Raw genomic sequence first — 26112 nt, forward strand, 5'->3', positions numbered from 1 at the left:
TTCTGAGCTTCTTGGGTTCTGCCTGTAATGCGTGCCCGACTTGCAGAAGTGTCTGCCCTCTGGCTGGAGGTGGGGTAGGGGCAGGGCGTTGGGCGCTTGGGAGCCAGAGTTCCCTGGGGGTGGGGGGGGGCAGAGACTTGGGATCAGAGTTCCCAGGGGGGAGCCAGAGACTTGGGGGGCAGAGTTCTCTGGGGGGAGTCAGAGACTTGGGGGGGAAGAGTTCCCTGGGGAGGCAGTTTCCTGGGGGGAGCCAGAGACCCCTGAGGGGGCAGAGCTCCTGGGGGGAACCAGAGACCCCTGGGGGGCAGACTTCCCTGGTGGGAGTCAGAGACCCCTGGTGGGGGGCAGAGTTCCCTGGGGAGAGCCAGAGACTCCTGTGGTGGTGGGGGGGCAGAGTTCCCTGGGGGGAAACCAGAGATCCCTGGGAGGGGCAGAGTTCCCTGAGGGGGAACTAGAGACCCCTGGCGGAAGGCAGAGTTCCCTGGAGGGTGCCCTGCAGTAGGAAGAGAGAAGGGACAGTCAGGGCGGGCCACGGTAGGACCTGGCCTTGGGAAGGGGTGGGAGGGTGTGGGGGGAGCCCTGCAAGGCGTGCCGAACGCGGTTCAAAGCCTTCTTCCCGCGATGCGCAGAGGACCCGGGCACGCAACCGGGCGCACCGCAGGCCTGGGGGCAGGGCTTGGAGGGCGCCCGTCTCGCGGGAGGCGGGGCCTAGAAGACGCGGGGGCGGGGCCCAGGGCGGGATGGGAGGGACGCCGGTGCGCAGGCTCAGTCGGCCGTGGCTCTGGCGGCGCAAGGCCTGCGGCGGCGGTGGCGGCAGCGGCGGGACGGGGACGCGGACGTGAGTGCGTGCGCGCGGCCGCCGGGGGTCTGTGGCTGAAGGGCCGCGAGTCGGGGCGGCGGGCTGGGGGCGTCGCGCGCCGAGGCCGTTCTCGAGTGCGAGCCCGCCGGGTTACGTGCCGTCACGTGGGCGCGCGGGCCCGACTCCCGGCCGCGGCTCGAGCCCGCGCGCTCGTTCTTCGGCCCCTGGCGGTGGCGCGCGTGCTGCGGGGAGGCTCGGAGAGGCGCGCTCATTTTCCCCAGGTCGCGCAGCGCTGGTGAACCCCGCGGGCCGTGCTGGCCCGCGCGCCGGTTCAGGTTGTGTGAGCTCCAGAAGAGAGGCGCGTCCCCGTGCCCTGTCCCCTCGCCTGGGTAGGTCTGGGGGCTCCCTGTACACGTCGAAAGTCGCCTGCAGCTCGGCGGGCAGCCGGAGAAACTTCCCTACCCCGCCCTTCCTTTGCTACACTTTTTACACTTGGTAACGTACACGTACGACATAAAACGTACCATTCCAACCATTGTCAGTTGTACTCAGTGGCTTCCACTCTTTTCGTGTCTTCAGTCCTGATTTAGTCCTGAAGGGCGAGGGGGCTAAAAGACAGCTTTGTGACGGCAAATGTCAGACTGTCAGAGGGTGGCGCAGCTGGCTCCCAGCCAGGTGTGCAGCTCAGGGCATTCCCGAGAGGGGTTCCTGCAGGAAAACAGCCCGGGTCAGGATCGAGGGCAGCGCCCCTGCTCTCGGACCGCCTCCCCCCTGGACAGCAGGTCTGTTCCTGGGCCTGGCCCGGACCTGGACGCCTCCGGCTCCTCTCCGGGCAGGTGCTTGCCTCTTCCCAGGTCCTAGTGTTTCAGAGTCACAGGTCCCATCCCTTGCTTTTGTAGGGCAAGGGCGATGGCACCCCATCTGGTGCAGCCTGGGTGGCGCTTCTGGCGGCAGGCGGCGTGCACTCTGGGAGCCTCTGTGCAGCACAGGACATGGGCAGGGGCGTCCAGGATCCCCAGGCTGGGCAGCCCGTGGGGAGCCACGGCCACCAGCCCCCGGGTCTACAGAAGTGGCTTTTCCACGGCCCCCCGGGCCCCGGAGGTGATGCTGACCCGGGAGCGCTACCCTGTGAGGCGGCTGCCATTCTCCGTGGTGTCTGGGGAAGACCTGGCAGCCTTTGAACGCATCGTCCCCGGCAGGGTCATCACAGACCCAGAGGTGCTGGAGGCTTCAAATGTGGACTGGCTTCGAACCGTCCGAGGTGAGTGAGGGTCTGTGCACACGGTGTCCCTCAGGGGGACGGCGGTGTGCGCTACCAGTGAGAGGAGAGACGACAGCACTGAGCTCCGGGTAGAGGACCACGGGGTGACTGTCACATATGCCTTCTTTTTTTTTAATTTTTTTTTTTTTTTTTTTTTTTTTTTTTTTGAGAGAGAGAAAGACCGAGCACGAACAGGGGAAGGGGCAGAGAGAGAGGGGGACACAGAATCCGAAGCAGGCTCCAGGCTCCGAGCTGTCAGCACAGAGCCCGACGCGGGGCTCGAACCCGTGAACCGTGAGATCATGACCTGAGCTGAAGTCGGACCCTTAACCACCTAAGACACGCAGGTGCCCCCACGTAGCCTTTCTTACACTGAAGAAAAGCTGTATTGTGGTTTTAAAGTGTTCTGAGAACAAAATTCATAGAGGTTTATTGGTGGTATGTGACATCTGCGAATAAAAGCAGTGTCCCCTGGCTGCTCTGAGGGGGGTGTGCCGGTCCCTGCAGCTGCCCTAACAGCCACACACTGGGCGGTTTACAACAGGATGTAGTCTGTCTGATCAAGGCGTGGGCAGGGCCGTGCTCCCTCCAGAGGCCCTGGCGCAGGCTCCTTCCTCCTTGTCCAGCTCCCGGTGGCCCCGGGCGTCCCTGGGTTGTGACGGCTTCCGTGGGTCTCCGGCTCCATCCTCATGTGGCTTCTCCCCGTGTGTGTCTGTGTCTCAGGTCTCCCTCTGCTTCTCTTGTAAGGACCCCTGTCATCCTCCCAAATCCAGGATGATTTCGTCTCTAGATCCTGGGTCTGATTACGTGTGCAAACACCCTTATCCAGATGAGGTCAGGTGCACAGGTTCTGAAGGACAGGACGTGGACGCTCTGCCCCTGGCATGTCGCTGGGACAAGGTGTGGGGCTGCTGTTTGGCCACCCCTGCCTCCCTCCTCTCACCACACCTGTCCGCACCAGCACACGCCTGGGCACCTGCTTGGTGGTTCTCGTCCGTCCAGACCCAGCACACCCTTCCCACGAGAAAGAATTTGTAAGTCTCTTCTCTCCTGAAATGTTTTCAGCGGTAATGTAACCCGTCTACTCAGACAATGATCAAAACCCATCACGACGTCCTTGCTGTAGTATTGAAGAGACCTAGGAGACAACCAGTTTACAACGAAGTAATGTATTTGTTTATAGGTTTTTATTTTTTCAAATGTTCGTTTATTTTTGAGACACACACACACACACACACACACACAGCATGAGTAGGGATGGGGCAGAGAGAGAGGGAGACACAGAATCCGAAGCAGGCTCTAGGCTCTGAGCTGTCAGCACAGAGCCCATCTTGGGGCTCGAACTCACGAACCGTGAGATCACGACCTGAGCCGAAGTCTGACACCCAAGTGACTGAGCCCCCCAGGTGCCCTATGAAGTAATGTATTGATTTCTGCTGTGTTGGTTTGATCTCTCCTCTTTCATTCTTGATTTTATGTATTTGGGTCCTTTCCCTTTTTGATCAAACTGGCTAGTGATTTATCAATTTTGTTAATTCTTTCAAAGAACCAACTTCTGGTTTCATTGATCTGTTCTTCTGGGGTTTTTTTTTTGTTTGTTTGTTTTTTTGGGGGGTTTAGATAGCATTGATTTCTGCCCTAACCTTTATTATTTCCTGTCTTCTGCTGGTTTGGGGTTTTATTTGCTGCTCTTTTTCCAGCTCTTTAAGGCGTAAGGTTAGGTTGTGTATCTTTCTTCCTTCTTTAGGAAGGCCTGGGTTGCTATATACCGAAGTAATGTATTTAAATACGTAATGCCTGGATGGGCTGGGCAGCCCTGTCTGCAGGCTGGGCCTGGACTTAGCCCCTGCAAGGGCTGTGCTTTTGGTGGGAAGAACTCCGAGGAGGGTCCACAGCAGCTGGGAAATGCTGAGCGTCTTGAACTGGTGCGTGGTCTTGAGCGAGTGGGATTAGGGTGTGGGCTCAGGCAACGTAGGCGGCTCCTGTGAGGAGGCCGGAGACACAAGAAGTCCTTGGCCTGTTCTTTACGGGCCAAGCGCCTGAGAGTGGCAGGGCTCCCAGCCCCACCCTGCCTGCTAAGTGGGGACCCCACAGGGCTGACGTGGCCCCACCGAGAGCCCCTCACCCGCACAGGGTCTGCAGGCTCACGTGCACTGCTCCTGGAAGCAGGACAGAGTGCTGTCCACCCCGGGCTCAGCCGGCATCCAGAGTGCGGGAGAGGAGCCAGCTTCTGCCGGGGAGTCGGGATGGTGGCAGGAAGGCTCAGAAGCCGCAGGAAACGGCTGCCCCAGCGAGAACTTGGGCCGACCGTGGCTCTCTGCTGGGTGAGGGCGCTGCTGGCAGACGGCGGGCTGGATGCTGTGCTGCCCTGACCCGTGTGCGGCTTTTGTTGGCTTGGGCAGTTCTGGGGTCTCTTCCACTCAGGCACCCTTTCCTGCAGTCCTGGGCCATGTCCCCAGCCGTGTCTTTGATGATTTTCTGTTCTCTCTGTGGGTGCCTGCTGTTGACATATTAGAGCATTTCCTCTCCCGTTAGGAGGTGAATGTCCTGAGAGCGGGACATCTTGCCTGTTTTCATTCTCCGTGCCCTCAGCAGGCCCCGACACACAGGGTGGGCACACAGACACCGTTGGGATCCCTGCAGCAGGTGACTGAAGCCTGCAGGGTCTTCACGGGTGACCAGGGTCCCGGGACTGTGCTGTCCCAAAAGATCAGGGCTGGAGGGCAGACATGGTTTGTTTGATGACAACCGAATGAGAAGGGGCTTTCAGAATCCCGGACGTGACCCCGGCACAGAGGATGCCAAGACGGCAGCCCCACGGATCTGGCGTCGACGAGGGCCTTCGCTGAGCTCAGCCGGTTGTGGCTCTCAACGGACGGAGGGACTTGCAGACGTGCAGGCTGAACAGCTAAACGGAGCGAAAAAGCACACGCATCTTACAGATACAGAGCTCACGGCCTTGGTGGATGAGACTAGCATGTTACGAAGGTGTAGGAACCATGTGTCTTCTCCAATTCAAGGAGGTAACTCACAACAATGAGCTGCTAGAGAAACAGAAAATAGAAAAAAGAATGAAAGAATTAGAACAGAAAAGAATCCTCCCCGAGCGGAGTGTGAAGGAAGCTGAGGACAGCGTCTGGGAGGTGCTGATGGCACGGAGGGCCCAGGTGGAAGGCTCTGGGGAAGCTTGCTACCCCCTCCCGTTGCCGGCACGGGCAGAGGGGCCCACATGGGGAAACACCCTCTCTTCTGCCCTGATGGGCACTTTATTTGGATGATTTGGTAATCCTGTGTTTCCTCCATCACCCTGATCCCCTTTCGGATCCTGGTTCTGCCCGCCACCCCTGCTCAGGGCACTCTTCTCCCCGGGGCGGGTCGGGGCGGGGGGGTGTTGAGTCACGAACTCTCTGGAGGGGGACAGTGGGAGCCGGGCGGGTAGGGGAGCTCTGCCCGAGCCTACTACTAGTTATGCTGGTTGGACCAAGGAAAGGTGTCTGTTCCCCACCCACTCTGCTTCCCCTAGCCCAAGGATGAGAGCAGATGGCCAGAAGGGCCGAGGGTTTCAGCCTCTACTCCTCCCTGTCCCATCCCCTCCAGAGCTTTGGCTCTGTTCCCTCTGCAGTGAAGCCTTTCCTGCTTTCCCCCTTTCTGTTCCTCTCAGTGAAGCCCTCAACCCGTGAGTCTCCACACAGATAAGGAAGAAAGGAGACGGGGACACAGCTGAATTCAAGTGAACCTTGGTGGCAGTCTGCCTGAAGATGCCTTCCTGGGTTCCTCCCACACGTTCCGAGAGAAAACGCGGAAATAAGCCAGCAGCACCTCCACGGCTGCCTCCCTCTGGCCCGTGTCATCAGGTGGTCCCCGCAATCCCAGGGTCTCCTGGAGCCTTGGGGCAGTGGTGTGCCGGAGCTGGCCTGTCCTGGCTCTGGACAGCCAGTTATCAAACAGCTGTTAGAGGGGCACCTGGGTGGCTCAGTCGGTTAAGCATCCAACTCTTGATCTCAGCTCAGGTCCTCATCTCAGGGTCGAGAGGTCACGCCCTGTGTTGCTCCACACTAGGCATGAGGCCTACTTAAAAAAAAACTCTTAGAATTTTGTTGCAGACCAGTTGTAAAACACAGCCATTACTAAAAATTAAGTTACATAGATATATAATTAAATTACGTTTAAAACAAGGATAATAAAGGGTGCCTGGGGGGCTCAGTCGGTTAAGCGTCTGACTTCGGCTTGGGTCATGATCTCACGGCTTGTTAGTTCGAGCCCCACGTCGGGCTCTGTGCCGACAGCTCAGAGCCTGGAGCCTGCTTTGGATTCTGTGTCTCCCTCTCTCTCTGCCCCTCCCTTGCTCGAGCTCTGTCAGCCCCTCTCTCAAAAATAAAAAATAAAATAAAATAAAATAAAATAAAATAAAATAAAATAAAATAAAATAAAATAAAACAAGGATAATAAATATTCAGAACTTACTTTTTCCTGGGGCTCCTGGGTGGCTCCGTCAGTTGAGCGTCCTCTTGACTTCGGCTCAGGTCGTGATCCCAGGGTTGTGGGACTGAGCCCCTCGTCTGGCTCCATGCCGAATGAGGAGCCTGCTTGGGATTCTCTCCCCCTCTGCCCCTCTCCCCTATGTGTGCCTGAGTTCCCTCAAGAAAACAAAAGAAACAAACAAAACCCAAAAAACTTACTCCTTCCTAAAAAAAAAAGGGAGTGAGATAAAAGCTACAGCCAGATGGTGAGGCTCCGTGAAAAGTCACCGATGGGAGGACCCCGTGTGAAGCGTGCCTCCTGCCTTTCTGAAGCCCCCTCGCCTACTTTCGTACTTTTAACAAAGTCAAAGGGGCAGAGAGGAGCTTGGCCATCTGGGGGAGGCAGTGGTCAGGAACACCGATGGGCTGGCCTGGAGGGGCTCCTGCCGCCACATCTGGGCGTCAGACCAGTCATGGCAGCAGAGGGCTGGTGTGTAAGCTGGTGCGTCCAGTAAGAGCCCACGAGGCCCCACGGATATGATCGAATAAGTATGTGAGAGGGAAGGGCAGCCCCTCTGTGGGTGGAAAGTCCGCTAATAATGGCAGGTGGAGGGATGGACGAGGGATGGACTGAGCTGCTTCTGGCAGACCGTCCCTGAGCTCGCACTGGCGGTGGAGGTGTGGGCAGCGACGGGAGACTTGGAGTCTCAAGTGTCTCCGCACGAGAGAGTGACAGGGAATCACGAGCCTGGCGGGCGCCCCTTGCCCTGGGTCCGGGCCTGGACGTGGGTGCTGGGGTCTCCCCCACCCCCCTGCGGGCTGAGACGGGACCCATTTTTGACACCCCGCTCTCGTCCTTGAGGTCTGTGGGCTTGTTGGTAACGGTGCCCTGAGGGTCGCCCCCCAGAGGAGCGTCGCTCGGAGGGTACACTGACACTGCCCTCCGTGTGTGACGTGCTCCTTGGCGTTGCAGGGAGCAGCGTGCTGCTGCTGAGGCCACGGACGACAGAGGAGGTGTCCCACATCCTCAGGTATGGAGCCCGCCCCGGGCAGGGGCCTCACCCGCGGACTGGAGCTGACTGGGGCGGGGGAGAGGGGGGGGCAGTTGCGGACATCAGGCGGCGGATTGGCCTTGCCCTGCAAACGGCGTTCTTTGATGGCTTTATGTCAGTAAACCGTCGTGTCTGTTCTAGAACAGTTGGAAAACATAGACAACCATAAAGGAAAATACTGCAAAAGCAACCAGTGTTTTTCCTCCAGAAGTAACCGCTAATGACATTCTGTTTCATCTGCCCTGGTGTGGTTTCTGTTACTGACTGTGTCTGTGATGTGACGCCTTCTCCCCCTGCCCCGTTTGGCCGTGTCCGCGCCTGTTTCTAGATGCTAATTATTCTCCCACGCCGGTTTTTGAGGTTGGAGTGTAATCGACGTGCAGTGTCCTGTTGGCCTGTGGGGGATGACACTGTGGTTTGATAGTTTTACCCGTTAGCAGGTGGTCTCGTGACTACGTGTGGTCCCCATACGGTCCCTGCAGCGTTCCTGACTTCCCGTGGGTGCCTCCTTCCCGGGACCGATGTACGTTATAACCGTGACCTTGTGCCTCTGCATCCGCGCCCCCCCCAGCTGGCAGCCTTCTGTCCTCCGTGGGCCTGTTTCTGTTCGTTTGGTTTTCTGGGTTCCACATGTGAGATCATACAGTGTTTGCCTTCCTGCGTCTGACTCACTTCGCGTCATGCCCCCAGCGCGGACTCTTCCACGCCACGTCCAGTGCGTGAGGGGGCGCACCCCACAGTGCTCTGCAGCTCACTGGCCTCCCGGAGCTGCCAGAGAGCACGCAGCGGGGCCGTGCACCTTTACGCTCACGTAACCGCGGCTTCGGAATGGCCTCCGTGAGCGCACGTGGGCCCACGCACGCTCACCGTCAGCCCACTGCGGGGGGCTCTCCACCTGCCAGGGCGGCCCACGTGACGTGCGTGCGTGGACTGCCTCCCGCGGGCAGGTGCGCTCCTTCTGCAAAGCCACACCCTTATGGGCCCTCCGCTTAGGCCTTTGCGGAGTTGGAGCCTGGCCGTGGATGAAGTGCCACCATGACGTGGACGTGTGTGGAGCGTGATGGGGTGGGGGGGGAAGGAGCCCGGGGGCTGGGAACTGAGTGGCTCTTGGGGAGCAGCAGGGGTGCAGCTGGCACTGGCGCTTTGTTCGAAGAGGGGCGCCCTCGCGTGCCACCCTGTCTGGCATCTGGGAAAGTGCCAGCCTCGCGCTCCGTGCAGTCTGTGACAGACACGGGCCTCCTCAGACTCGTCCCACGTGGGGACCCAGGAGGCTCCCCCATCTGGGCCGCGGCCAACAAGAGAGGGTACGGAAGCAAGGTTTAGTGGCCTCACAGCTGGGTGTTGGCCTGCGTGCTGTCCTGCAGGGATGACGCTGTGCATGACGGGGGGCCCTGATGCCCCCTGTGCATGTCTCAGGCACTGTCACGAGAGGAACCTGGCCGTGAACCCGCAGGGGGGAAACACAGGCATGGTCGGGGGCAGCGTGCCCGTCTTCGATGAGGTCATCTTGTCCACCGCCCTGATGAACCAGGTCATCAGCTTCCACGACATGTCCGGTAAGCCTACCCTGCCCGGGGTGCCTTGATTGCTGGCCTGCGGCGGGGCCCCGGGGGCCCCCGCTCTGTGCGCCCGGCCCTCTGGGTGTGTGTGTGCCCCAGAATCATTCAGCTGGTCACTCGGGGGCCTGTGCTGGGGGTTCGTGGTGAAGGGGAGGGCTGTGAGTCTCTGTGACCCTGGCATTTTTCTGGCCAAGATGGCCCTGTCTGCCCTTGTGGATGCGGTGCCCTGTCTGAGGCACAAGCCAGGGTGCAGACCCTTCCCGCCCAGCGGCCCCAGTGGCCTGGTGGCTTGTCCGTCCAGCAGGACACATCTGTGGTGGGGGCCCTGGGCACAGCACCCGTCCCGCTCCCTGCCGGCAGCACCCAAAGCACAAACTGTCGTCAGGTTTGTCACATGTCCCTGGTGGGGGTCCCCTGCCAGCCAGGGACCCCCTCCTGAGAGCACTGCTCTCTCTTGTCCCTCCCACACGAGGGTGAGCGTACATGAGGGTTTTCTTCTCTGGTTTGGGGGGACATACACCTTTTCCTTGCCTGGATTCTGTGGGGGGATGGCTCTCGGGTGGCTGACCCCTGTGCCCCCCCCATGAGTCCTTGCTCCTGCGGGGCCGGGAGCCCCCCCCGCCCCCCCCACCCCGAGTCACCTCCTCCCGCCCGGCAGGGACCCTGGTGTGCCAGGCGGGCTGTGTCCTGGAGGATCTCAGCCGTCACGTGGAGGAGAGGGGCTTCGTCATGCCCCTGGACCTGGGGGCCAAGGGCAGCTGCCACATCGGGGGAAATGTGGCCACCAATGCAGGTGGCCTGCGGTTTCTGCGCTACGGCTCACTTCATGGGACCGTCCTGGGCCTGGAAGCGGTGAGCTGGGGGACGCCGTCCGCCGTCCTGTGTCCCCCCCGGCCCTCCTGGCCGTCTCCCAGCACAGACTGTGCTCCCCTGTGAGGTCCGCGGGAGCCCCGTCCTGGCTGGGCTGCTGGGCCGCTCTGAAGGTTGCAGGGACAGCTGGGGTGGTGCAGGGTGAGGTCGAGACACGGCGGGGGGTGGGGGTGGGGGGGTGGGCCCGATGCCACCTCAGCTGCACCTGGCTGCGCCCCCTTCTCTGCCTCCCTCGGGGGTCTGCTGGCTTTGGGGGAATGAGTCTTTCCTTCAGCCTGATTAAGTAACGCCGGGCCCCATGTTCCCGAACACTCCGGGGTGTGGTGGGGTGTGGTGGGGGGGCCTGTGCCTGGCTCTGCTTTCTGAGGCGGTGCTGGGCTGCAGCAACCCACCCCCCCCCCCCCCGGCCCCACCGAGCATTGCGGTGGGAGGGGAGGGGCACCTGCTGGGACCGAGGGCTGAGCCTGCTTCTTTCGCCCATTAGGTTCTCGCGGACGGCACGGTCCTGAACTGCCTGAGCACCCTGCGGAAGGACAACACGGGCTACGATCTGAAGCAGCTCTTCATCGGGTCCGAGGGCACGCTGGGGGTCATCACGGCCGTGTCCATCTTGTGTCCGCCCAAGCCCAGGGCTGTGAGCGTGGCTTTCCTCGGTAGGTGGGCCGGCCGCTGGGTGGACAGCTCAGAGCCGCGCCTCCTCCGGCTGCCCTGCCCTTGGTGCAGGGGTGGGGGCCCTTCGGGAGGCCGCTCCTGCCTCTCCCAACTTCGCTCTCTGTTCCCAGAGGGGTCAGGACCTGGCCTTCTTGGTTCTGGAGCGGACCCTGTCCTGTCTTGGTGCAGAGCACACTTTATTCTGTAACAAAACTGGGGCTTTGCTCGTCTCTTCCATCCATGTGGTCCGCTGTTTTAGTAGCTTATGCTGGAAGATGCTGGGGGAGATCGTGTCATTTCTTGTGTGTTCATTACTGTGGCAGAATCAGTCACGCCTGTGGGGACGCACCGCCTGCCCTGTCGCTGCTCGTCCCCGTCGGCTCGCAGCATGCCTCCTACATCGGGCCTTCCACCTGGGACACACTCCTCGTGATGCGTCCTCTGTCCCCCGCTGTGTCTGCAGTGACTTCGTCCCCCCCCCCGTGACGACATGTCACTGGTCCACAAGCACGTTGGGTTTGTTTTTGTTCCTCCTGTCGAGCGTCACTGCGTGGCCTGTGGCTCGTGCTGGTGGTCACGGGGAGGCCTGCTGCCCTCCGCCACTGTGGCTTCCGGGGACTCTGGCTCTCTGTTCTGTGGTCACTTTAAAGGTCTTCTTTTTGTCTTTGGTCTTCTGTGATTTGGGGCGCGTTGTGCGTAGGTCTCGTGAGCTTCCTGCACCTGTGGCTTGATGTCTCACCAGTTCTAGAAGATTCCTGTCTTCCTGTCCCTCAGGGCTGTCACTGAACCCACGACACAACTTTCCAGTGTGTGCTCTCGCTCTGCCATGTTTTCCACCCTTTCACAATCCTGTCACGTCTGGGCAGTCTCTTCCCGTCTGATCTCCATTTATGAGCGCTCCCATCACGGTGCTCCACGTGCTGCTGAACCCCCACGTGCCCTGTCATCCCCGCCGTGGCACCTCCATGTGCTCCTTGGATGTGTGCAGAGCAGGCACCTGCCAGCCTCACGCTGTGCAGGACACACTTCCCCGCCCCCCGCAGACTCTCCCTGCCTCACCTCTGAAAGGCCGCGTGCATCCCACCCCTCCTGCCGCAGGGTCGCCTCCGGCCGCCGGCGGGCGAGCTACCCGGGCCTGTGCTGGGCCTGGCTGTGTCTTGAAGCCCCAGATGAATTTCCCACGGAAAGCCGAGTGCTGGTTGTGGGAAGAGAGCTACAACGAAGCCGTTCCCAACCACTAGCCCTGCGTTCTCGTTACGTCTCGGCCCCTCTGCTTCCCACCACCTTCCCGAGGCTGCCCAGCTCGCCCAGCGCCCTCCCCTGGGGTTGGGGTCGGCGCGGCCGCGGTAAGGGGGGACGGGGTGGGTGTCGGGGGCCGTGGGCTCTGGGGCCTGAGGCTCTGACCCTTTGCAGGTTGTCCGGGCTTCTCTGAGGTCCTGCAGACCTTCAGCACCTGCAAGGGGCTGCTGGGTGAGATCCTGTCCGCGTACGAGTTCATGGATGCCGAGTGCATGTGGCTGGTCACGCGTCACCTTCGCCTCACCAGCCCGGTGCAAGGTACTGACCCCAGCTGGCGGGCGGCACCCCCTCCGGGCCCTGGGTCGCAGGGGAGGCTCGTAGGCCGTCAGTCCTGCCCACAACCTGGGAAGGTGTGGCAGGAACCTGGGCAGGTCGGTGTGTCCGTGGCCCCGGCGTCGCCACAACTGGCTGAGTGCAGAATTCCTTTACGCGCGTTTTAAACGCGCCCCCAGTGCGGGTCCCGTCGGTGCTGCCTGTTGTGCTAGAGCGCCGAGGCCTTTGAGAACCCAGGTGCACTCGTCAGAAACGCTTCTCTTCGGCTCAGAGGAGTATCTGTCCGTGACAGATCCCAGCCGGTTCATTCCAGACCAGCACACGGGACGCCGATACCACGTTGCAGAAAGTGTCTGTGCCTCGGAACCTGTAGATCCTGGTATTTTCACCTCTGAGATCTGCCCTAACAGATGGTGGCACTGCAAGGGCGCAGGGCTGGTTCTGGCAAGGGCCCTCGTCCTGGCTTGCAGACGGCCCGGAGCTCTGCGCTCACGTGGCCTTTCCTGGTGGTGGTGGTGGTGGGGTTCCTGGTGCCCCTCCCTCTTCTTACGAGGGCACCAGCCCTGTGGGGTCAGGGCCCCACTCTTATGACCTAAGTTAGCTTTAATTACCTCCCCAAAGGCCCCATCTCTAAATATAGTCATGTTGGGGGTGGGTTAGGGCTTCACTGTGGGAATTTGGGGGGCACAACTTAGTTCAAAATAGTCATAAATATGGAAAGATCTTTATGCTCTAAATTTTAAAAGTCCATCAATTAACGATTTAATTTTGAGAGAGAGAGGGGGCACGCATGGAGGGGCCAGGAAGCAGGGAGAGAATCCCAAGCAAGCCCCATGTTGTTAGCGCAGAGCCTGATGCAGGGCTTGAACCCACGAACCTTGAGATCATGACCTGAGCCAGAGTTGGACGCTCAACTGACTGAGCCACCGAGGGGCCCCTAAGACTCCTTTCATAATCATGTTTTACTTTTGTAATTGGAAAAGGAGCCAATAGAAATGTAAAAGCTCTCCGTGTTTTCTATGACGTGTGAGAAATTTAAGAGCGGAATGTGCATTTCAGCGTGGAAAAAGCCACTCTCTGGAAAACACTGTTCTGTTTACAATAGGACCAACTTGTCGTGTTTTCCTGGAAGGGACAATGTAGTACTGAAGGAAAAGACGGTTCAGTGAGTTTATTTGTGATTTCAACAAGTGTAAAGATAAACTTACAGTAGCCTTGAAAAAACAAGCTTAACGTTTTCTTATAGTTACTAACATACCTTTTTTTAAACTTCAAAAAAGATATCTTGGGTAAAAGGTGCGCATTTTTCTTTTTTGAGAGAGAGAGAGCATGGGTGTGTATATACAGGGAAGAGGGGCAGAGGGAGAGGGAGAGAGAGAATCTCAACCAGGCTCCATGCTGAGTGTGGAACCTGATGTGGGGCTTGACCCCATGACTCTGGGAACATGACCTGAGTTGAAATTAAGGCTCCACTGAGCCCCCCACCCAAGTGCCCCTAGTGTGCATTTTTTGCACGAACTGCTGAGCGTTGCGGGCACAGTGGGCCACATGGGCATGGGGGTCTCTCCTTTAGCCCGTGGCCTCCCCACCGTGTGTGGTTTTGTAAGAGGGGCCCCATCCAGGCGCCAGTGCTGAGGGTTTCGTGGTGTCATGTGGTTGTTCATGTGTTTCTAGGGAGCGTGGTCTCTCTTCCAGTGAAAGACCTGTTTTTTGTTTATTTTATTTTATGATTATTTTTACAAGTTTATTGTTTTTAGTGATCTCTACACCCAGCGTGGATTGAGCTCAACCCCACGGTCCAGAGTCACGTGCTCCTCGACTGAGCCCCCCAGGCGCCCCATGAAAGACCTGTTTTTATTTATTTTTTAATAATTTTTTTAATGTTTATTTTTTTGACAGAGGGAGAGAGTGCAAGCAGGGGTGGGGCAGAGAGAGAGGGAGGCACAGAATCCCAAGCAGCTCCAGGTCCTGAGCTGTCAGCACAGAGCCTGATGTGGGGCTCGAACCCATGAGGTGTGAGATCGTGACCCAAACTGAAGTGGGACACTTACCCGACTTGCCCCCCAGGTGCGCTGAAGGACCTATTTCTAAACTGAGCAGAGGCTTCCTGCTGTGTGAGCTGCCTGCCCGATGGCCCCACAGGGCTGTCGGAGACGCTCAGCCCAGGCCCATCCTGACTGTCTGTCTGCCGGCCTCGCCTCTGCTCATCCTGCTTTCTGTACCTTCCAGAGAGTCCCTTCTATGTTCTGATCGAGACCTCAGGCTCCAGAGCAGGCCATGATGCTGAGAAGCTGAATGACTTCCTGGAGCAGGTGCTGAGCTCTGGCCTGGTGACGGATGGGACCGTGGCCACAGACCACATGAAAGTTAAGGTGCGTGTGCCGCTGGCCTCTCCCTGCTTCTGTCGTGCTGAACTGGTGCAGGACGTCCGCACGGTGCCGTGTGTCCGGCTCAGGGTGTGCGCTGTCCGGATGTGGGCAGGTGTCCCTCGCTCTCTGGAAGCACACTTTTGGGTCTCTGTCTTTATCAGTCGTATTCTGTGTTATTCTATTTTATATTTTAAATGTTTTATTTATTTTTGAAAGAGCACTAGTGGAGGAGGGACAGAGAGAGGAGGACAGAGGATCTGAAGCAGGCTCTGTGCTGACAGCAGCGAGGCCGACGTGGGGCTTGAACTCGTGAATCGTGAGATCATGACCTGAGCTGAAGTTGGACACTCAGCAGACTGAGCCACTCAGGTGTCCCTATCATCAGTATCTTAAACAAAAGCAGAAAGATGGGGCGCCTGGGTGGCTCAGTCGGGTTGAAAGTCCGACTTCGGCTCAGGGCACGATCTCGCGGTCCGTGAGTTCGAGCCCCGCGTCGGGCTCTGTGCTGACGGCTCGGAGCCTGGAGCCTGTTTCAGATTCTGTGTCGCCCTCTCTCTCTGCCCCTCCCCTACACCTTCTCTCTCTCTCTGTCTCACAAAAATAAACAAACATTAAAAAAAAAGGCAGAAAGAGCTGCCGGGGGACATGGGAAGGTGTGCCTGGAACTGAGCCAGTCTCAAGGGCTGCACTTCCCTAGGAGAGGGCATCGATGTTGCCACCAGAGATCATTCGGCTCCGATGCCGAAGGAGGGAGAAGGAGGCCATGGCTGTGGGAGCCATCGTCACCGTTACCGTCACTGGGGGACTGGGGTGCTGTGTGCCGTGCTCCCCAATTTGTGCTCCGTGGTCCCTGGGGCGCTGTGCGGGAGCAGCCGCGGGAGCGGGGTGGTGGGAGGGCTGGGGCTGACCAGGGGCGGGGGCAGAGGCCGTGCGGGTGAGTGGGGCGGGTCTCAGGCTGGCCCTTATGGTCTGCTCGGTGGGTTCCTTTCTCCGCCTTATCGCTGAATCTTTTTCTTCAGTTGTTTGTATGTTTAGCAAAGAGGTCAGACGTTGTCAGTGCCTCAGCCCCTCTCCTGACGAAGGGTCTCAGGGCACTTGACCGTCTTCCCGCCTCTATGCCCCATCGTCTCCACTGGGTGATGTCACCACTGAGGGAGACCCAGGCAGGGGCGTCCTGTGCTTCCCCTGCAGTGTCACGCAGCCAGCGCCAGCGCAGGAAACGTGGGCAAACCCTTCAGTCTCCGGATCGGCTCGGTGCTGTTCTCTGCCTGCCGACAGGCGGAGTTGTTTCCTTTCCGGTGTTTCCACGCCCTTACTTCTTCCTGAATGCAGTGTCCGTCCGTGGTGGGAGTGCAGGCCCCAGGGCTGTGCGAACAGAGGCTCCCACCCTGTCCTGCACACGTGGGCATTTCCGCTCCGCCGACCGAGGCTTGAGCAGTAGGAGGACAGCGGGAAAGCCAGTGCTCCCTGCTTCTGCTCAGAGCGAGTCCCGAGAGCCGGCCACTGGGGTGGGGTCGCTGCTCCTCCTGTGGGGGCAGCGGCCACGGGGCCGCCACGTGTGCCCACACTGGTCCCTGCCCCGTCTGGACTGCTGGCTTCACAGCCGTGTTCTCAAACGGAGGAGCTGGGCAGTGCCGAGTGGGCAGGGCACGACACGGGGGGGGGGGGGACGTCCCCACAGGAGCATTTGAGCAAAGATAGGACAGAGGCAGGAGCGGTCCTCCAGGGCCCCGAGGCGGGTGGGCAGGCGGCAGCAGGGGGGAGGGCAGATCTGTGGCCACGGAAGGGTGTGGTGGGTGTGAATGGAGGAGCCCGTGGGCAGCCGGACTGCCCCGCAGTGCTCCAGCTCGCGGTCCAGCAGCATAGCGGGCTGTGTGGGGTCATTGCCGGGTTCTGTGCGTGTGAGGCAGGTGGTGGTGGGAGCTGCTGAGGGTCGGAGGCAGAGTGACCTCGGAGTGACCCCTAACGCCGATGACAGAATTGGGGAGGCTGGGACACTGTCTGGTGGTGAGGGGTCCGGGGTGGCGAGGGGTCCACGGGAGTGAGGGCTTGTTGTTCTTCCTTTGGGGGCGGTCCTGGCACTGTGATCATGTGAAAAAGCCAGGGCACGAGTCCTTACTTGTAGAAATTTTGCCATGACGCTTCCTGGATCCGGGGGACATGTGGAGGGCAGGACAGCGACCACCCTGCAGCCGAGCGATGGCCTGCTTGGCGCTGTCTGTCCTCTGCTCCATCGTGAGGACTTCAGGTGTCCCTGGTGACAGGTCAGCAAGCCTAGGCAGTGACCCATGGACGGATTTATCTGGAAGGACAGTGATGTGATGGGTCCCCAACAGCCCACGTATCCCTGTGGCCCTGTCCCCTCCGTCTGCAGGGTCTTCCCTGTCCCAACCCTGCCTTCACTTGGCTCCTTGCCTGCCGGTAGCCCCAACCAGCTCCCACCCTGTCACCTGCAGTGTCCTCGAGCGAGCCATGGCCACGTTCTGGGGCCCCATCTGGTACTGGCTCTTGTATCAAATCCCTGTGCCTATCACCACAAGAACGCTTCCATCACCCAGAAAGTTCCCTCATGACTGTCCCAGTCCCCCCAGGCCCCAGCGTTTTGACTGCCATCAGCATAGACACCCTTCGCGGCGGCCCTTGACTCTGCCTGTTTTCTGTCCATCCTAGGCGCTGTGGGCCCTCAGGGAGAGGATCTCGGAGGCGCTGAGCCGGGATGGCTACGTGTACAAGTACGACCTATCCCTGCCCACCGAGAGGCTCTACGACCTTGTGACTGACCTGCGCGCGCGCCTCGGCCCGCGGGCCAAGCACGTGGTGGGCTACGGCCACCTGGGTGAGCTGCGCCGGGGTCAGCAGTGACGGGGGAACCTGGGACCTGGGAGAACCCTAATTGTCTTCATGGATCTTTGGGTATTTTGGAAAGGACCTGGTTTGTGGTTCGGAGGCAGGGCATGTGGTGCCGGCTGGTGGCCCCCAGAGTGGGCGGGGGGGGGGGGGTTGTCCAGCGTCAAGGACGGTGAGAATGGCCAGGGGCTGGGGGCAGCCACCACCCACACCCCCGTGGCGCTGTCCGCGTGGCTCAGACTCTCCCTCGTGAAGGAGAGGACCCGAGAGCATGATGACCTCGCAGTGGGGACCATTTCTTCATCAGGACGCACATGTGTAAACCACAGGAGGGGGGTGCTGCTAACTCGGACCACTCTCCGGTTTGTCAGACCACTGAACGGGAACGCTGGCGGGCAAAGGCACGGGGCTCGCACACCTAGCGTTCAGGGAGGAAGCCTGGAGGAAGCCCCGTCTGCGCGGTGGGCTCCCAAAGGGGGGCTGGGGGACGGGCACGGAGGGCATCTTCACCTAGGGCTGGGGGCAAGGACGTGCAGCTGGAGCCCCCGGGCCAGAGCCCGCTCCTCGAGGGGCACTGACAGCGGCTCCTGCCGCCGACGGAGATGGCGTCACGGCCAGAGGTGGAGTCGGGCCCCCACTCTGTGAGTCGAGGGGGGTGTTGAATTTGTGGAAAGCTGCTTCTGTGTCTGCGGATGCGACCCGGGCATGTTTTCCTGTGGTCGTGGGGTGGTGCACCCTAGACCCCCTCCTGCAGGGGGGCTGTGACCCGCGGGTGAGCCCGGCTCGGCCCGGCCCTCTGCGCCCTGCGTGGTCCACGTGCCTCTGTTCTGCACGGGGTTCTTCCGGTGGCCTTCCGGGCCTGGCCATCCTGTGAGGTCCCTTCGCTGTGTCCGAGCTGGGCGTTGGCCTCTCCCTCTGGGCCCAGCGGGGTCTGAGTGGTTGGCGTTACCGCCTCCTTGACTGTCCCCTGGGAGCTGGCGGCTAAGTTTCAGGGCCGGAGGCGTATTGTGTTTTGGGCGGCGGGGGGCTGAGCGCGGACCCGTGTCCTTACCAGCCGTGGGGCCGTCCTGGCTGAGTGCTCTTGCCAAGTTTGCTTTCTGGGAGTTTGTCCGTTTCTTGTAAATCTCAGCCGTGTTGGCACAAAGTTGTTGATCCCGCTCCTGCCTCTCTGTCGGGTCGGCCCTCGCGGGTGGCCCCGGTTTCCGTCCCGATGGGGTTTCCTCTTTGCCGCCTCCCTCTTGTTTCTCACGCTTGTCGGTCCTACTGCGTCCTCCATTGATCCTTTCCGCTGCACCTCGTTTTCTCTTTTTTTCTGTTGTTACCTTTATTACCTCCTTCCCTTCTCCACTGAGCCTGCCCTGCGGCTCTTCTGACTGTAAGTCAAGTACTCTGCCTAATTTTCAGCCTTTTTTCTTTTCTAGCATAAGTATTTAGGTTTCTCTCTGTGCACCAGTCTTGCGGACCCCAGGGGTGACTGTCTTAAGTAGTGTCTCTGTGTGTGGTCCTGTCAGACTCCACGTGATGTCTGAGGGTCCGTGAGGCCAGCACCTGCTCATGCCAGCCCAGGAGCCCTGGCGTCTGTGTGCTCGGCCAGGAGGGTGCGCCAGGGAGCCAGAGTCGGGCGCTTTGTGCCGCCTGCTGGGCATCTGGGCTCCTGGCTCCGCTGCTGCCCGCCAGCCCTCCTCGCCCTCTCCTGCCCTTTGGTTTCTGGGCTGCCTGCCGTCCTGACCTCGGCCCCAGGCTCCGGGGAGTGGACAGGGCAGAGGGCGAGGCCGGCCCTACTCGGCTCTGAGAGCCTCCTCTGTGGACGCTGGCCAGCCTCCCTCGTACTTTCTGATTCCTGTTCTCTTTTCTCTGACCCATCAGTTAGGCAGAAATGTGTTTATAAATTCCCAAACGTACAAGAGTTTTCTAGCTGTTGTTAAAATTTCTGACTTGTTTGTTGCATAGAAGCCTGTGAGCCTGGTCACACCGTGTGTGCCCCTCGGGTAGTGGCCCGGCTTCCTGACATTTCCCGAGTCCTCGTGGAGAGCGTGTTCTCCGCAGTCAGGGGGCCAGTGTTTGTGCACACAGACCTGCTGTGTGAGCGCTGGGTCGTGCCTGGGTGCTGCGTACTGAGCGGGGGTTAGAAAGCCTCACAGCTGCCGCAGGCTCTGTCACTCTGTGAGTGGTGAAGATGGAGGGAGGTCACGGCGGTCATTCTGGTAGGTGGGCTCTTTTGTCACGACAGGCTCTTCTGGGCCCCGGAATCGCTCTGTCCTGGGAGCCTACCTTGACTGATACTGTGCAGTGACACAGGCTTCCTTGCATTTAGTTGTTTTCCTGACACGATGTGTTTCTTCCCAGGACTTTCGACCGTTTTCCATCCTTATGGCTTAGACGTGTCTAGTAGATGACAAGGAGTTGGGGCTTCTTTGTTACACGGTTTGCCACTTGTTGTTTTATTTTATTTTATTTTGTTTATTATTATTATTATTTTGCTTTTCAATGCTGAAAACCTTGTGGGTTTATTTTTATTTTTTATTTTATTTTTAAAATTTTTGTTTATTTATTTTACTCTTTATTTTTTAATATAACTTATTGTCAAGTTGGCTAATATACAGTGTTTACAGGGTGCTCTTGGTTTTGGGGGTTGATTCTCATGGTTCATCGCTTACATACAACACCCAGTGCTCATCCCAAGAGGTGCCTCCTCAATGCCCATCACCCACCCTCCCCTCTCCCCCACCCCCCATCCACCTTCAGTTTGTTCTCTGTATTTTAGAGTCTCTTATGTTTTGCCTCCCTCCCTCTCTGTATCTATTTTTTTCCCTTCCCCTCCCCCATGGTCTTCTGTTCAGTTTCTCAAGATCCACATATGAGTGAAAACATACGATGTCTGTCCTTCTCTGACTGACTTATTTCACTTAGCATGATATCTTCCAGTTCCATCCACGTTGCTGCAAATGGCCAGATTTCATTCTTTCTCATTGCCATGTAGTATTCCATTGTATATATAAACCACAATTTCTTTATCCATTCATCAGTTGATGGACATTTAGGCTCTTTCCATAATTTGGCTATTGTTAAAGCGCTGCTATAAACGTTGGGGTAAATGTGCCCCTGTGCATCGGCACTCCTGTATCCCTTGGGTAAATTCCTAGCAGTGCTATTGCTGGGTCATAGGGTAGATCTAGTTTTAATTTTTTGAGGAACCTCCATACTGTTTTCCAGAGTGGCTGCACCAGCTTGCATTTCCACCAACACTGCAAAAGAGATCCTCTTTCTCCGCATCCTTGCCAACATCTGTTTTGCCTGAGTTGTTAATTTTAGCCACCCTGACTGGTGTGAGGTGGTATCTCAGTGTGGCTTTGATTTGTATTTCCCTGATGATGAGCGGTGTTGAACATCTTTTTATGTGTCTGTTGGCCATCTGGATGTCTTCTTTGGAGAAGTGTCTATTCAGGTCTTCTGCCCATTTCTTCACTGGATTATTTGTTTTTCGGGTGTGGAGTTTGATAAGTTCTTTATAGATTTTGGATACCTACCCTTTATCTGATATGTCATTTACAAATATCTTTTCCCATCGCATTGGTGGCCTTTTAGTTTTGTTGATTGTTTCCTTTGCTGTGCAGAAGCTTTTTATCTTGGTGAGGTCCCAATAGATCATGTTTGCTTTTGTTTCCGTTGCCTCTGGAGACATGTTGAGTAAGAAATTGCTGCGGCAGAGGTCAAACAGGTTGTTGCCTGTTTTCTCCTCTAGGGTTTTGATAGGTCTCATCTAGACTTTAGTCCCTACTACGAAGTTGTAATCATCAAGACAGTATGGTACTGGCACAAAAACAGACACATAGATCAACGGAACAGAATAGAGAACCCAGAATTGGACCCACAGATGTGTGGCCAACTTATCTTTGACAAAGCAGGAAAGAGTATCCAGTGAAATGAAGACAGTCTCTTCAGCAAGTGGTGCTGGGAAAACTGGACAGCGACAGGCAGAAGAATGAACCTGGACCACTTTCTGACACGAGACACACAAATAAACATTCGTTGCTTTTAAACTCGAGCATGTTGTTTACTCCATGGAGGGGAGAGAAAGCGTAGCTGTCCCCTCTGCCCTCCTAGGTTCTTGGGCTGGGCCTGAATGTTAGACCATGCAGGTTCACTGGCTGTGCATTGGGCCTACGCCAGGGAGGCTCAGCGGTGAGTGGCTCAGGCGGTTAGAACCGGGGCTTATGCAGCATCGTGACAAAGGATACTGCGTCTTTATTTATTTATTTATTTTTAAAAATTTTTTTTTTTTCAACGTTTATTTATTTTTGGGACAGAGAGAGACAGAGCATGAACGGGGGAGGGGCAGAGAGAGAGGGAGACACAGAATCGGAAACAGGCTCCAGGCTCTGAGCCATCAGCCCAGAGCCCGACGCGGGGCTCGAACTCACGGAGCGCGAGATCGTGACCTGGCTGAAGTCGGACGCTTAACCGACTGCGCCACCCAGGCGCCCCTGATACTGCGTCTTTAGAGAGGTCCCAGGCAAGGCAGGCGACTTTGGGCTTCTGACGGCAAAGTGCGGGGACGTGGGTGTGCACACCGGGCACTGGAGGGACGGTGGGCTCGCCGCGCAGACCCTTGCGGTCCGGCTGGCCGGTCAGGGCCCACGGCCGCCCGGGGCTTGGCTCTCCTTTCCGGGGGCGGGGCCACACCCTGGCCTGTGTGTGTCTTGCTCTCAGCAGACGGGGAGGGCAGAGAGCTTTTCTTGGATCTGCTCGTTCTCAGTTTTCTTCGGCTCAGAGTGGCCCTTCTGCTGCCGTCACTCACGTTGCTGGAGCCGCTGGGCTCCGGGACTCCCACTCTTACTGTGGGCCTCCCCTCCTGCCTTTCTCTTCTCTAACTTACTGCCTTCTCTTGCCTACTCTGTTTCCTCGTTTGAACCTGTCCCACTTATAAATTAGGGAATCGTGTGTGTGTCTGTTCTCTGTACCAGCCTCAGATGCCACGTGCATCCTTAGCTTATCGGAGTTTGAAGTTGGTCAGTGTCATTATTCTCCTCCTTCTAAACACGATGGAGTGGTTAATTCTGTGTCGATGTGGCTAGGCTGCGGCCAAACACCAGCCCCAATGTCACCGTGAAGGTGTTTTTTGGATAATGTTAATATTTAAGTCAGCAGTAAGCAGAGCAGATTACTCCCCCTAATGTGGCTGGGCCCCATCTAATCAGTTGAGGGCCTTGGAGAGACTGAGGTCCCCAGAGGAGGAGGGACTTCTGCCTCCACACCGCCTTTGGACCCAAGCTGCCTGCTGGCCCGCCCCGCCAGGCCCCTCAGTTGTGTGACCCCCTCCCTTCAGGCCTCGCTCCCCATCTGTATGTGGGCCCACACCCTGTCAGCTCTGCTTCTCCGAGATCCCCGACTGACACGGTGCAAGGACCTTGAGACCCGTGACTTTCATTGTCATTGTCCTCTCCTGGTTCACGCACAGTTTCTTGGGGTCTATTTCAGTTTTCTTTTCTGAGAAAAGAGATGATGTTATCTCGTGTGCTCCGTGTTTGTCCGGGCTCAGCCGGCCTGCGGTCCTTCTTCAGTCTTGTGTCACAGCCTCTCCCCGAATCTCAGCTTTGAGTGTCCACTAGTGTGGGGCAGTAGGTGACAGAACATCACAGATTGTATTTGCCTGACAATGTATTGATTTTGTTGTGAAGATCTTTCCCAGTGGATTTACACACCCGCGTCTGGTTGACGGCTCCGTCCTGTCTGCAGGGTGAAGGCGTCCTGCCGTCTGTGACTCGCGTGTTGTTGCAAAGTCAGCTCCCCGTGAGAATGCTGCCCTCCCCCCACAAAGGGAGTCTGTTGTGTTCTCTTTCCCTTTGTCTTTGGGGTGCTTTGGGGTCACTGGTCTGTCTGGGTGAATGTTTGCACGTCCTGCCTGCAGTCTTTTGGGCTCTGGTTTTAGAAATTGCGCTCCCCTTCTCTCTTCACATCTGACTCCCTGTGTCCCCTGGTCTCCTGGCTCTGACTCCTCCGTGTCCCCCCCATGTCCCCCGGTGTCCCCGGGGCTGCAGCCTGTGGTCCCCGTGTCTCTCCTGCTGTCCCCGGCTCTGACTTCCCCATGTCCCCCAATCTCCCGGCCCTGTCTCCCCCGTGTCCCCCCATGTCCCCTGCTGTCCCCAGCTCTGACCGGTGCTGCATCAAGCTCCCATGTTTGATTCACGTTCTCATTAATCTCTTGCCGTGAGTCGTGTGCCTTGAAGCCATTCATTGACTGTTAAGTTTCAGTGATTCGTAGTTTCTGTTTCTAGAAAATTGACTTAGATATTTAAGAACTTCGCCTGGTCAGTGTTTTATACTCTTTATCTCTTAGTTTTTATCTCTTCATACTTTTTTATCTCTTACTCTTAACATATGACACGTTTGTGTTCAGTTTCCGGAAGTTACAGGGTCAGAAGTCTGTGCCTTGTTCTCTGCTGGCTCCTGCTTCCTTGTGTGCAGGTCATTTTTGTTGCGGGCTCCTGTATTTAGGGCTTTGTGGGAATTATTTGGGTGACTTCCTTGTGCAGGGAGAAGGAGTGGGGGTGGGGACCCAGGTCCCTGAGCTGGAACCTCTTTAATCTTCGCGTTCTTAGCTCAAGGTCCGCGGGAGCACTGAGGTGGTGTGAATTCTGGCTGTGGCCGAGCATACCTGGGCAGTGTGCGTGGACCGGCTTTCCCGGGCAGCTCCCTGGTGGGGCTCTGGTGCCTTTGCCCTGAGTGTGTCCGTGGGACCACTTTGGTGGGAGAGGGTACCTGCTCTGCTCCCTACCCCTGACAGACCCGGAGGGAGGGAGGTGGGGCGTGAGAAGCTCCGGGTCATCGGTCCGAGGCCGCAGCCCTGCCCCCTGTGCCCCCTGTGCTGCCTGGGGTTTGCCGCTCTAGCCTCTAGGGGCCCCTCCTGCTGGCGCCCCAGCTCCCTGCGTCTCAGGGTGGGCGGCAACCCTCCCTGGGCCCCACGCACCGTCTGCTCTGCTCGGCCCTTTCCACCTTCCTGACCTCCGAGTCTGGGACGGAGGCCTCCTGTTCTGCGCATCTGCGGTGGCTCCCATGCTGGCTTTGCATGGCGGTCACACCAGCAAATGAACGTTTACCTCCTGGGTGAGGGCCTCATGGCGGGCAAGTCCGCCTCCCTCCTGCCTCTGGGCGCTGGCGGCTGCTCTGTGTTGTCCCTTTCCTCCCCTCAGCCCCACGGAGGTGGGCGCACCAGGCTCTCCTCTGGCCAGACTGCAGCCCCCTCTCCTGCCCCCTTGTCTCGGGTTAATCCTGTGTCTCGTCGTTGCTTTGGGACCCCCAAGGGGGGTGCGTGTGGGCAGAGGCAGAGCCAGGGCGCATCTGGATGTCTCAGTGAGGCCAGAGAGCACCGGGCCCCAGCAGACCTGAGGGGGAGGCTGGGAGCCAGGACTTTGTGGCGGGCGTTGGCTGGGCGGGGATGGGGTTTTCCTGGCACCGTGGGAGAAGTGGGTCTGGGGACCGCCACGGGTGCTCTCACCAGCTGGATGGGTGGTCAGTGACTCTTGGCTGGGAGCCCTCAGAGAGGGCCACGAGGACAGAGGGAAGGACTCGGAGAGACCTCCCAGAAGACAGGAGCGGTCACCAGCAGGCCACTTCTATCACTGCAGGTCAGTGGCCAGTGGCGTAAGGGCAGGAAGCAGGCGTGAGGGCAGGGGCAGGACTGGGGGTACCGAGGAAGGCGTCTCAGCCTGCCCTGCCTGACCCAGCGCCCCTGTCCTTGCAGGGGATGGGAACCTGCACCTCAACGTGACGTCAGAGGCCTTCAGCCCTTCGGTGCTGGGCGCCCTGGAGCCCTATGTGTACGAGTGGACGGCCGAGCAGCAGGGCAGCGTCAGCGCAGAGCACGGCCTGGGCTTCAAGAAGAGGGGCGTCCTCGGCTACAGCAAGCCGCCCGAGGCCCTGCACCTCATGCAGCAGCTCAAGGCCCTCTTGGACCCCAAGGGCATCCTGAACCCCTACAAGACGCTACCTGCCCAGGCCTGAGGGGGCCTGCCGGGGCCAGTGGGAGACACGGGAGGGGCCTTGGTCCTGTCCTGGTCTTGCTGTCCTGGTCGCAGTGGGCCTGCCGGGCTGGCTGGGGGCGGGGTGGGAGCGGGTCCCTCCCGGCTGTGCTGCTCAGCCTCTGTGCGGGCGCCCTCCAGCCCTCTGCAGGTTGGGAGACGGCCTCCTGCTGCACGTGCCGGGCAGGCCGGTGGGAGAGCAGTTCTGCCCACTCCGGAGACCGGCTGCAGCCGTGGGAGGGGACGTGGGTGGTCCTGTCCCCCATGTGGCGTGAGCCCCCGGCAGAGGTGATGAGCTCTGTGTGGGGTCCATCCCGGGTCACCAGGGTCACCTTTGAGCCAGAGTGACAGGGATGGTCTCCACCCTGGAAGGCATCGTTCCTCCATTTTCTGGAAGGTCTGTGCATTGGCAAGACCGTTGTCAGAGGTCAGCCATTAGTTTTTCGTCTCGGTGGTTTGCTGTGACGTGTCTGGTCTTCTGCATCAAAGGTCGGTGAGGCCAGGGGCCAGGCCCGGGCACGCTGCTTCTGCGGCCCTGGCCTGCTAGTTGCTGTTGCCCTGGGGCCTCCTGGGGCTGTGGAGGTCTGAGGTTGGGTATGTTTTCGCTTTCTGGCCGTCATGAACTTCCAGTAAAAATGGGAATTAATCACGACA

The 26112-nt window shown here is 58.5% G+C and overlaps 1 protein-coding gene across 3 annotated transcripts; it reads left to right on the forward strand.

Annotated features, from left to right (window-relative positions):
* The first annotated feature begins 806 nt into the window (after positions 1–806).
* D2HGDH (D-2-hydroxyglutarate dehydrogenase) lies at positions 807–26112 on the forward strand. Of its 3 annotated transcripts, none has more exons than XM_030326445.1 (10): positions 807–838; positions 1699–2060; positions 7494–7551; positions 8989–9128; positions 9790–9983; positions 10486–10654; positions 12066–12209; positions 14454–14596; positions 17264–17429; positions 25182–26112. In XM_030326445.1, exons 2-10 carry the CDS (start codon positions 1709–1711, stop codon positions 25439–25441), a joined length of 1626 nt encoding a protein of 541 aa, XP_030182305.1. In that variant the 5' UTR covers positions 807–838; positions 1699–1708; the 3' UTR covers positions 25442–26112. The 3 variants fall into 3 exon arrangements, with proteins under 3 accessions (XP_030182305.1, XP_030182307.1, XP_030182308.1); XM_030326448.1 differs by lacking the exons at positions 807–838; positions 1699–2060 and adding exons at positions 3778–5083; positions 5722–5914; XM_030326447.1 differs by lacking the exons at positions 807–838; positions 14454–14596; positions 17264–17429; positions 25182–26112 and adding an exon at positions 12517–13008 and having other exon boundaries at positions 999–2060.

The sequence above is a fragment of the Lynx canadensis genome, chromosome C1, assembly GCF_007474595.2.
Source record: "Lynx canadensis isolate LIC74 chromosome C1, mLynCan4.pri.v2, whole genome shotgun sequence".
Lineage (NCBI taxonomy): Eukaryota > Metazoa > Chordata > Mammalia > Carnivora > Felidae > Lynx > Lynx canadensis.